The sequence below is a fragment of the Cydia splendana genome, chromosome Z, assembly GCF_910591565.1.
Source record: "Cydia splendana chromosome Z, ilCydSple1.2, whole genome shotgun sequence".
In the NCBI taxonomy this organism is placed as follows: Eukaryota; Metazoa; Arthropoda; class Insecta; order Lepidoptera; family Tortricidae; genus Cydia; species Cydia splendana.
This window is the reverse complement of record NC_085987.1, coordinates 36041850-36054383: the sequence shown is the minus strand read 5'-3', so window position 1 is coordinate 36054383 and position 12534 is coordinate 36041850. Positions and strand designations below refer to the sequence as shown.

The 12534-nt window shown below is 38.6% G+C and overlaps 1 protein-coding gene across 1 annotated transcript; it reads left to right on the top strand.

The window, feature by feature from the left end:
• The first annotated feature begins 1091 nt into the window (after nt 1-1091).
• On the top strand, nt 1092-11553 carry LOC134805207 (uncharacterized). The gene is made up of 2 exons (XM_063778515.1): nt 1092-1187; nt 10168-11553. Exons 1-2 carry the CDS (start codon nt 1173-1175, stop codon nt 11518-11520), a joined length of 1368 nt encoding a protein of 455 aa, XP_063634585.1. The 5' UTR covers nt 1092-1172; the 3' UTR covers nt 11521-11553.
• The last annotated feature ends 981 nt before the right edge of the window (nt 11554-12534 follow it).

The window sequence follows — 12534 nt, the reverse complement described above, 5'->3', positions numbered from 1 at the left end:
CTATTACGTGCTTCTGTCAATAACATTAATACGTTAGGAGAACATAAAAACCAAGTACTATTGACAATACCTTGACAATTCTTTGATAAAATATTTTTAACCGACTTTCGTAAAAAAGAAGGTCATCAATATATGGACTGTAGTCAACTAAGAAACTGAATGATGCCCATCCTCGGCTTAATACAGTTGCGAGTAGCTCTGTGAATGTAAGAACATAGTAAAGAGCTGCAATTTGCCATGAAAATATAAATAGTTGTTTGTTTTTCAAGGGGGCAAAGTTGTTGTTTAACCGCTCATGCAATATTGATACTCGAGCAAGCGAAAAATTGAACCACGAGGTTAGCGAGTGGTTCGAAAAGTGGAATCTTGAGCGTTGCTAGGATTTCAAGGCACGAGGTTTAATAAATTTTGCCACCTAGTGAAACACAACATTTTTCACCACACCAACGCAAGGAAAATACCAACTGTAAAACATCAAACAAAATGAAATGATATCAAATCCAAATGAATGTTATTAAATATTTATCATCAAAAATCCAAAACCATCATTTAAAAGTCCATTCTATCAGCCAACATGAGCAAACAACTCAAAATTTGCATAATATTACTTTGCCTCACAGGTGGATAAAATGCAACTTTCTTATCAGTTTTTGAAGTGCAAAGTGAGCCTTTCCGAGCTGGTTTGGTGAAAATATATTTATAGTATGGTAACAGCATATACCCGGTGTAACAAATATAAGGTAAAATAAAAAGGAAAGGCTTTTTAGTTTACTTGGATGAGTACCTACATATTAATAATGTAGTGTATTCCATGATTAGATTAGATTAGATTAGATTTAGCTTTAGCATGACAGCCCATATTAAAATATCGAGAGCGGAGCGATTTTAAATACATATGTATGCATGCGTCTGACCGTCTGTCTGTATATCATATTATAGTAACGAATTGCAACGGAAATCGACTAGACAGACGAGTATTTCACTATTTTTCTATAACAATGTCTCGGAGCTTTTGAGTGGCCGATAGCGTGAACCCGTTGACATAACCTTGGTCGGCGGTCAGCGCGTCGCGGGCCACCGGTGGATCCCCGGTATATAAGCGCCCAGCCACCGGACCCGGCGACATTACACGCATCGCCAGTTTTGGGAGCCGTGGTGACTACCGCCTCACAATGAAAACATTCGTGGTACGTAACCTTTGTTTACTTTGCTCAAGGAATTTTCACCGAAAAATATGTCTAAGTACGACCGACTACCAAAAGGAAGTTATTTTGTTTTAGTGATGACATAAAAATGGGTTCAGGATTATTGTTTACGGTGAAGGTTTTTTGAAAAGTTTTATTAAACTTGCAATATTAAGTAAATTTATTAATTCTTACATGTGTATCTATAGATCGTGTAGTTATTCAGTAGATAATTCTACTGAGAAACTAAAGTGAATAAAATTTCAACCGGCCTAAAAATTTAAAACGCAAAAATGGGACTGTTTCATAAAATACACGCACGTGTAGTGACCGTTGAAACCTACGAGACAAGTCATAAAAAAACAGCTAAGCATCAATAGTAGGTAATACAATCAATTTAAGTGTTTATGTTATCTAGTATGATAGCAAATAGACAGTAGGTGTAGGTATAGTCATTACGCACCAAACTTACGAGCGAGCGAAGCGTCTCCGTTTCAGCTTGTGAAAAATCATCATCATCATAATTTCAGAGCTTTGCTCTTGTAGGTGGAGTAATCGCCACTCATTTCTTTCTTGTGCCAGTCTTTTATGTTGTGAAAAATAAGCTTTCAAATGTCCAGCCAGTTGAATTACGCTACATGTAGCATTTCTCAACCGAGCGTTGTGATATTTTGTCAGCAGGTCCCATATTTACATGCATTTTTTGTCAATGCAGTTTTTAGAAAATTATCTAAGTGGAAGTTCACGAGGTCTACAGCTCACAGAGCCACTATAAAGTTACATAGATACAATATAATATACATACATCAGTGATTTCCTCGCTTTGTAGTTACAAATGACCAATGTTACTACAGGAAAAACAACTTAGCTAAAGTCCCTCTTGTTTATAATAGTGAAGTACCTACATGTAAAATAGACGTTAGTTGACGAATTGCGGATATGTAGGTAGAAAAGTATTCAGATAGAAGTTCTATCAAAAATCATACATTTCGATCTATTTAGCGAAGCGTTGAACTATTTTGGTTCTCAAATCATATGTCTCATCAACATCATGCTTTATCTCATTTCCTTAATCTCTTACAAATTAGGTAATCAATAAATACCAGTTTTTAATTTTTAATTTTAATTTTACATCAAATGGTGTGATATCATATCATGAAGGCAGTCGCGAAACTAATGATATGCTTATGGCGATTTGAATATATGTCTAGCTATGCTAAATCGATTCCGTGTTGATATTTATAGCTTATTTTCAATAATGCGCTGTTTTTGTAAGGTAATCTACCTAATTTTGCACGATTTATGTACGTGTGCAAAATGCACATAAATAATAAAAGAATTAACTGTTACTTTGACAATTTTCCTTATTACGATGACCGTACCAGTGATGGACACGTTAAATTAACAAGCGCCAGTGAAGGATACGTTGTTCTTTATTTAAACATTACAGTTAGAGTCGGACCAAAAAAAGTCTGCAGCGGATTTGATAGTCCACGCAGTGCAAGTGTCATTTAATACGTCATAATTTCATAGAAGTTTGACTTTTAATATAACACTTGCATTGCGTGGGCTATCAAATCCGCTGCAGACTATTCTTGGTCTGACTCTATAAATTGACTGTTGCAAAATAAATACATAATACATAACCAACTAAGAAAAAAATTGAATCATAATATGTAATTTTATAACAAAATCTAGTTAAATAGATAGAAAATGAACAATTTATCACAATAAATTGGAAATGAAATAAAAAAAATTAAATAATATAAATATATAGGTAGTCTGGCAAACTCAATTTGTCAGTAAATAAAAAGAAAAAACTATAGGTACTTATTTTTTTATTAAGATACTCATACGGTTTTTTTAGATGCTTATAGTAGGTACTAGCGTATCATTCTGTCTATGTCTCTATCTCTACATTATGATTCTCTCTATCGAAGTTTAACATGAGACAGTCCCTGGACAAACTATACAAGACCTCAAATATTCTAATTTTTTTTAACTTCCTAAAAGGAAATTAATATTAGTACCGTAGACCGGGGTGACTTTGGAAAATATGGGGTTACTTTGATAGATTTAAAACGGCCATAGAATTACCATTATTCATTATTTGCTGAAAATGTTCCTGTAACTAGTTAGATTACTATACAGGGTGATCAATCCAAATGGGTCAGTATGGAGAAGTCAGAAACTATGAGAGATAGCGAAATCCGTTCTTAGGAACCATGGCTTCGATTTTGGATTTAATAATAATGGCATTCAATTTTTTTTTTAATCTATCATACATAACCGGGATTCGAACCTGGTCAATATTCTTGTTGTTTGTTTGTATGGCAACTTTTAAACGATGCATGATAGGTGGGGGGTGCTCGACCAAATATCATAGAGGGCCCCGAGACAAAACAAACTACATTAAAAAAAATTCAAAATGGCTGACTTTTTTTTTTAATTTTTTCAATTTGGCATGCGGCGAACCTGGCGGCCCAAGATTACCATGTCAAAAAAATTTTTGGAAAAAATCCAAAATGGCGGCGGACACGGGCAAAGTCAAATTTCCAAGTAGGTTAAGCGAGCCCGAAGGGCGAGTTTCAGGCCGGGAGACCGAAGGCCGACCCCGGCGGAAGGCCGAAAGCCCGGAGCCTCCACCCCGACTCCCAAAACGCAAGGCCGAAGGCCGAGCTGCGTGAATGCGGTTCTTCCAAGCATTCTACCAAGTCAACTGCCTTGATGAGCGAAGCCGGCGGGCCGAATGCCCGACGGCGAAGCATCGAGGCTTGCGAAGGCCGAAGGCCGAGCTCCGCGTAGGGCCGAAGGCCCGAAGCGTCACACGAGAGGGGGAAGTTGGAGCTTAAACACGACCCAACACTTTTCCTTTGGGAGTCGCGTTTTGGGAGTCGGGGTGGAGGCTCCGGGCCTTCGGCCCTCCGACGGGGTCGGCCTTCGGCCTCCCGGCCTGAAGCTCGCCCTTCGGGCTCGCTTAACCTACTTGGAAATTTGACTTTGCCCGTGTCCGCCGCCATTTTGGATTTTTCCAAAATTTTTTTTGACATGGTAATTTTGGGCCCCCAGGCTCGCCGCATGCCAAATCTCACCGCGCTCGGACCAACTTGAAAAAATAAAATAAAAAGTCGGCCATATTGATTTTTTTTATGTAGTTTGTTTTGTCTCGGGGCCCTCTATGATATTTGGTCGAGCACCCCCCACCTATCATGCATCGTTTAAAAGTTGCCATACAAACAAATACTACACGCGATTACATAAAGAATATTGACCAGGTTCGAATCCCGGTTATGTATGATAGATTAAAAAAAAATTGAATGCCATTATTATTAAATCTAAAATCGACGCCATGGTTCCTAAGAACAGATTTCGCTATCTCTTATAGTTTCTGACTTCTCCATACTTACCCATTTGGATTGATCACCCTATATATTCATATTCACCTACTGTAAAAAAATCTCGCGTAAATATATATTATGGCTTAAAAACTAGAAATTTAAAGTCGCCCCTGCATTTGAAGGTCACCCCGGTCAATGGTACTATTCGATTCCATTTTTTTGTATTGTAACGTATTAGTTCATTAACACACTATTTTACTGACTAAATCGCAATTTTCTTGTTTCCCATACTACAAGACGGCTTCGTGACGTGACGTCAACCGTTTTGTTAGGAGTGTTTCATGAGTACAGTACGATTGTCAGACTTTGACTGTAATTTTTTACTTTTGTATTGCTTTAATGCAATGGGTCATATAGACATTATTTGATCCCCGAAACAAACCTGGTCGACTGATACGATTAATAAAAACTTGTCATCTACTAGCATATTGTACCTACACACCATTTTTTATTTGACATATAAACTAGATTGGCAAGTACATCATTATAATTAATATGTTTATTCCATATGTCAAGTACTGATACCATCATTCTACTCTTCCTCGTTAAAAATTGCCCTGTATATCTATAATCGAAATCAAGACAGGCCCACTCTCGAGTTTTTACGTTGTGCATTTGGCACCATTCGTTATATCGCCTTTTTGATATGATACAGGTAACTTAGCTGTTAGACTTTTCAAATCAGTTAAATCTACCTTTATTTTATCAGGAATAATTACACACACTTGATATTAACTGAATAGTTATTGTTATTATTCTGTTATAAGTTACCATAAAAAATATTGTGTTTTAAACAATGACATGAAGCTAATTGGAAGGGCCCTGAAAAATGATAAATGCTGTGACATAATGTTTGCATCATCACTATCATCAGTGGATGCGCATAGGTCACAACCGGTGAACTTGACATTTAAGTTCAGCATTTGTTAATTTTATTTTTAGTTATGAATTTACTTATGCTTGGAGCTTTTGAATAATCAACTATGAAATAACTTTACTGCGACTAAGATTAGCCGACTTAGCCGTGAAACTTCTATCCTGGCATAGGTGGTCGTTATCAACCTTTTCTAACTTTTAAACATTATCTTGCCTTACTGATTTACTTCTTAGCATTTTGGAAACTTCTCATATTTTTGTATAGGAATCGAAATTTTCCATTTCCAAAATAAAAATTTCCTATAAAATTTCCAGCTTTTTGGAAATTTTCCGTAACTTGATCATCTGTAGTTGGGACCAACCTCTTTCAGGAAAAATTGTGCGTTCCAGAACAAGTGAACGATGATTTAGCAGAGTCATGCATGGATGCATTTTAAAATCGCGCGCGCCTCCTCGCAGCAGCTACACCTACTTAAAGGGGCCCACTGATTAACAGTCCGCCGGACGGTATCGGCCTGTCTGTTAAGGGGCCCACTGATTAACAGTCCGCCGGACGGTATCGGCCTGTCAGTTGTTCGGAACTGTCAAAATTTTGTTCTAACTGACGGGCCGATACCGTCCGGCGGATTGTTAATCAGTGGGCCCCTTTAGAACAAAATTTTGACAATTCCGAACAACTGACAGGCCGATACCGTCCGGCGGACTGTTAATCAGTGGGCCCCTTAACACGTTCCCTGTCCGGGTGCCCCCGATGTGGTTGTGGGGTCATGAAGCTTAGTTTTCAGGAGTCCCTGCTTCCACTATGGGTTCACAACTTCAAAGTGGAAGCACACTTGGGCGTGTGACTTTGTCATATCGTAATTAATGTCATTAACGGGTCTAACGCGATAAAATTTCATTATTTTACCTTTTTTCATATCATTTTGTATGGGGCCAAGTGAACGTGTTAAAAAGTCAAAACAATAAAAACCCAGTAATGCCCTTCCGAGCTTTACTCTGTTTGAAAAATCGACTCCGCCAGCGACTCCGGCAAACGAAAGAGGTTGAAACCTACCCTTTACAATCTACCTTTACACCTACACCTAAGTGTGTTGAGTCTATATGTAAACTTATACACTCAACACACACAAAGGCACCAAAAGTACTGACTTGTATATAGATACGTGTTGCATCTTTATAATTATGTGAGCGTAAAGGGCTCTACTCACCTTACAAAAACTATGCGACTTGTTGCAAGGTGAGTAGGGGACATAATTGCTTTGGTTTAAAAATGGTTTAATTATAAAATATGATTGACATTTCTATAGATTATGAATGATGACATGTGATTGACTTTTATGGTCGCGCTGGCGCTGCCACACTTTGTCGCTGCAAATAATATGTAGCTGCAGAACTCTAAGATGACCCGACCTTATGAAGTGTATTTGACCTAGGAACGAATTAAGCAACAAAATAGCAATCTTTTCTTATTATTTATTGTATTGACAGGCCCGTTTTATTGTTGACAATGACAACACCTAATTGAAAATGCTCTTTAGGTAGGTACAATAGGCGTCGCGTCGATCACTATAGTTCGCGGGTGGCGAAATATTTCTTGATCACATGTAGGTACCTAATGAGTTAATGACGTACCTAATCTACCTACTATCTAATATTATTGTTGGTACGATGCGATTACTAGCCTCGTATAAATTAACCAAACATATTATGTGCTCGTGTTAAACTAAATATAAAAATAAAATAGAGTTAGACCAAAATAATTCTGCAACGATTTTGATAGCACACGCAGTGCAAGTGTTATTTTTCACGTTCAAGTTGACAATTGATATACCGTTTGTATTCGGTTTGAAAAAATAAGTCACTGTTGTCAATAGACCGTCCTCGCATCCCCGCACCTCCACCATATAATGTAGTAAATGAAGCAAGTTGTTGTATGGAGACCCATGCATTAATTTCTCAGTCGATGAAATTTAGCTTGGTTATTGTATAGTATGAGCCGAGACTAACATTATAAATATCCAAAAAAAAAATACTCCTAAGTTAGGTAAAAACACAAATCTGATTATATATTGAACCGAGTAATTCCTCAGTCCAAAATTATTTTACAAAATAAGTTATTTGTATCAGTATGTGATACTAGAAAAAAATCTAAAAGTTTTGTCAAACATGAGAATATATTTTTATGATACTTCCTTTTTTTGACGCTCATTTTCATCGGAAAATTGCTCTGTCATTTTTTTCTTCTTATATGATCTTAGAATATAATTTGGCGCAGTGGGTAAAAAAATCCAAAAAAAATGCGTATCGAAATGTATGTATTATAGAACTATTAAAAACTGAGAGTGGAAAATTTTTAGATTTTCATTTTGTAGGTATAAAACGGCAATAAAATGGCATTCCAGTGAAAAAATTAGACTGAGCAATTTTCCGGTCCAAGACACGCCAAAAAATTTTATTTTATTAATACTGGTATATCTGCTGGGATATTTTTTTGATATTTCATATATTGTTGCAATACGTTACATGAATATGTCTGGTGAAGAAAGTTTGAACGGAGCATTTTTCCGTAAAAAGATATTAACGATTTAAGACATTAGGTATTTACTTTAATTCTATTATTATTATTCTTTGGAAATTTATACAATACTTTTTATTTATTGATACTTTATCATACTGTAAAGTTTTTTCTGGCTGAGGAATTACTGCGGGGTCCACCACCTTTATTTACTACACTAATATGTAGATTTTTTAAGCCTGACCACAGGCCCCTATTTCACCACCGTGACAGGTGCGACAATTGTCGACATCACTGTTACTGACGTCACAGGACTCCATAGGCTACGGTAACCGCTTATCATCAGACGGGCGGTGTGCTAGTTTGCCACCAACATGTTAAAAAAAAAATCCACTATATCGCCAGTTAATAAGCACTTATTTTGCGAAGCTAATGACAATTGTCACAAGAAACACGACAATTGTCACGAAATTCCGACACAGAACTCATTTGCTGTCAAGAATTACCGAAAGTTCTTTTAAATCTTGTGACAATTGTCATCATTATCATCATAAACATCGCAAGAGAAATACCTGTTTTTTTGCCGATATTATGAAGTTTTTTTAAATAATACAATGATGGTGACAAACAGGAATACGGCCTGGCCGATGGTAAACGGTAACCGTAGCCCATGGATGCCTGTGACGTCAGCAACAGTGAGATTTGTCGAATTGTAGCACCTGTCACCGTGTTGAAATAGGGGCCAGGAATATAATTATGATCAAGCACCATGTTGCGGAATTTCACTAAATCTATTTTTTTCATACTACATATACTGAATCAACTGTCACCCTTTACGTGAGAATAACAGCGCCCTCTTGACAATGATCATATTAAATTACTGGTCAGGCTTAAACAATCTACATATGGTGGAGGTGCGGGGATGCGAGGGCGGTCTATTGACAACAGTCACTTATTTTTTCAAGCCATTTATAAACGGTATTATAAAAATTGTCAACGTGGCTAGTGGCTACCTACTTTAAAAGCCAAAACACTCAAAACCCAGTAATGCACTTCCGAGCATTGCTCTGTTTGAAATAAAACTACTCCAGTACCAAATCCAAAAAATGTACTAACGCGCAAGCAACAAACGGAGGAGGTTTAGATTTACCCTTTACAATCTACGGTGGTTATCGTATTAATTTCATCCATATCCTCTGTCGATATAATTAGCATTGTATTAATTAATTTTCTATAAATCTTGACTAAGATATTATGTAGCATAAAAAATCATGCAAACCAATGACATCAAATGGGCAATCTTAACGCGTAAACAAATAACTAATTATCTTATTATTGTATTATATGCCTCTACAATGATATTAACTCAAATGAAAATGCATACATGATGTTTCGATGCAAGCACTTAGCTTCTATGTACTACAAAAAAATTACTAAAACAATGAAATCAAAACACCATCGTCGCCTTGGTGGTTCTCGGAAGACACGAGCTAGATCGTTCAAGTTCATCGCTCTCGCGGAGCTTACGCAACGCGTGCACTTCGAAAAATCCACGCGACACCGTGCATTAGGCGTGGGTGAGATTGACCTTGCACCCACACTTTCTATGCCGGATATACATCACTAAATAATACACAATAACATCAGCTTATTACGTATTAATTGACTGGTTGTTACAATATCTACTTACACGCGCTTTTGAGAATATCACTGAGTTAAATAATTATCATTCACTTTTTATGGAAGGCTGTAGTAAGTATTGAGTGAGGGCTTTGCCATTGACTACACGCTATGTGCTTAGCTATTATATTGTCAACCGAAAAAAAAGTGGTTCTCAGAATGAGGTCAATGTCGCTCTTCTTTGGAACTTTAATCTGGAATCAGACATCACAAGCCATTAAAGGGCACATTAAAATAATATGTTAGCTTAAAGTACGGTTATGTTGCATCAGACCGGGTATGTGAGTAACTAGATCCCATTTTACTGGAACGTGGAGCATTGCAACACTGGTTGCTTCGTGGTCAACGATCCGATGCAGCGGCTCGCTCGCGTGCCGTTCGGACTTATTACCAGAAACCACACTAAGCTCATACTTATAGAATCTATTTAATTAACAATTCATCGTGGATGAGAAAAATACTAAATATGAAAACTAAAGTTTATAGTGGTTTTTAATCTTCCTTTTTTTCACAGGTAATACTTGCTGTGGCAGGACTCGCATCAGCCGATATTGGTCTCGGTTACCAGTATAGCGCGCCCAAAATACAGACATCGTATGGCACACCATCCTACAGCATTTCGAGCGGCAACAGTGGCTTTAACACTGGCTACTCAGGTCAACACACGGGCTCTGTTCACAAAGGTCAGGCTTTAAGTTCCGCGTCGAACGTGTACCAAACCTCTGCAGGTTTGCAGAATGGATATCCAAGCCAAGTTCAAACCGCCGGTACTGGATATCAAGGAAACGTCTTGCAATCAGGCACAGGTTACCAAACTGGTACCGGATATCATCCTCAGATTAGCTCGAGTTACCAGACCGATAATACCAGATACCAAACTGGAGGAAACTATGCTGGGGCAGATTCTACTGGAAACCAGTATCAAACTAGTGGATCATTTGGAACCAGTGGGTCGCACCAAGGTGTTCAGGGCCTCAATCAGTACCAGTCGTCTAGCCAATACAATGCTAACTCAGCCAATTACCAACAATACTATAGTCAAGTGCAACAACAAGCACCTCAAATCTTCAAACACTTCTATGTTCACGCCGCCCCTGAAGAAACAGAGTTACCGAGACCCCGTCAGCCAGTGGTCCTGCCTGCACCTCAAAAACATTATAAGATCATCTTCATCAAGACGCCAGCTCCTGTTGTCGGGTCTACACAATTTGTACCCGTGCAACAACAAAACGAAGAGAAAACGATTGTATACGTTCTAGTTAAAAAACCAGAGGTACAGGATGACATTGTCGTCCCGAAAATTGAACAGAAGCCACCATCTAAACCTGAGGTATTCTTCATCAAATATAAGGGCAAAGAAGACAGCCAGGCTGTAATCAACAACATCGTTAATGAATATAACAGCGGAAAAGAGTCTGTCAATGTCGGGGGTGCGTTCCACTCTGGCGGTACTCTAGATTCGATCGCAGATGTCAAATACGTGCCGCAATCCGTGGTAACTTCTCACTCGACAGGCGACGGCGTTGGAGCATCAGTTCAAGCTTTAAGTGGAGCATCTGGATCTCAGTACGAAACCAGTGGATCTGTGGGTCAATCCGTAAATTCAGGATCCTTCGATAGTGGCTCATCAGGTTCCCGCTACCAAACACAATCCTTTGGAACTAGCTCCGTGGGCTACCCATCGTCTACTGCGGGTTACCAAGGATCGACTGCAGCCCCGATCCAGATCAGTTCAGGTACCGGAGGGTACGACAGCAACAGCGGGTTCTCGTCCACGGTATCCTCTACGGGCGGCCAAAGCGTGATTTCTTCCCACCAGGGTATTCCTCATGAATCTTATGGGACGCCGCAATTTAGCAACAATTAACAAACTAAACAAACCATTAAATATATATTAAAATATATGGATTTTTATTTTTAACTTAATTTACCATTAGATCCCTACTACGACTAAGGCGCCAATTATTAAAAAAAATAACTAAATATGTGCCGAATCATTTAATAATTACATTCAAAATTATTAACAGTATAGCTTCAGATACTTATTGTTAGATATATAGGTAATTGCAGTCAGTCAGTCAATCGACAGTTAAGTAGGTGGTACTTTTATAAACATTTATGTAATGGCATTTATATGTTTAATTCTGACTCAAGTCTGATTCCAGAATTTACGCAAGTACCTACTTAATACAGTAAATTTATACATTTAGCGTTTGCGTCAAATCCGGTAGTTCTGATTTTTTGCAGACGTATTTATGATGTTGGTCCAATGAATAATCCAAGTAGACGTGTGCGCCGATTAAGAAATGATCGGCGGCGGCGTTTGCCAAAAAATCGGCGGCGGCGGCGTGTTTTCGGCGTGAAATCGGCGTGACCTTGACTTTCAGGTTTCTCAAGAAAAATCATTAATTTGTTGTTTTTCTTGAAAATATGATCAATGCAGGTTGCTGGTCAGTGAACTACGTATAGTTTGAATATGCTGTGAGTAAAATAGGGTTTGTAAATGAATATAGGATAGGTATAATAACTTGATTTCCCTAACACAGGCTTGCATTAAGACCTTTTTTTTTTACGTTGGGGAAATGCGTTTACGCATGCCACCTGGCCCGGGGGAATCAGGAGCGATGACGGACTAACCAGTAATAGGACTACCGTCGAAAACCACCACCGAATGCCGACTCCGCCTTGTAGAGGAGCGCCGCAGGATCACTATCAGCATTCGACTGCGTACGCCCCCGGCGGCCGGCCCATGGGCCGCAGACGATTGTGGGTGCCAGTTGGTGAGGCACCCCTAGTCCTGTGAGCCTTTAACAGCAGGGACTCCCCCCGGAGCCCTGCACAGCCCACTACGGTGGATGCAGCAAGTGCGCATAGCGCCTGG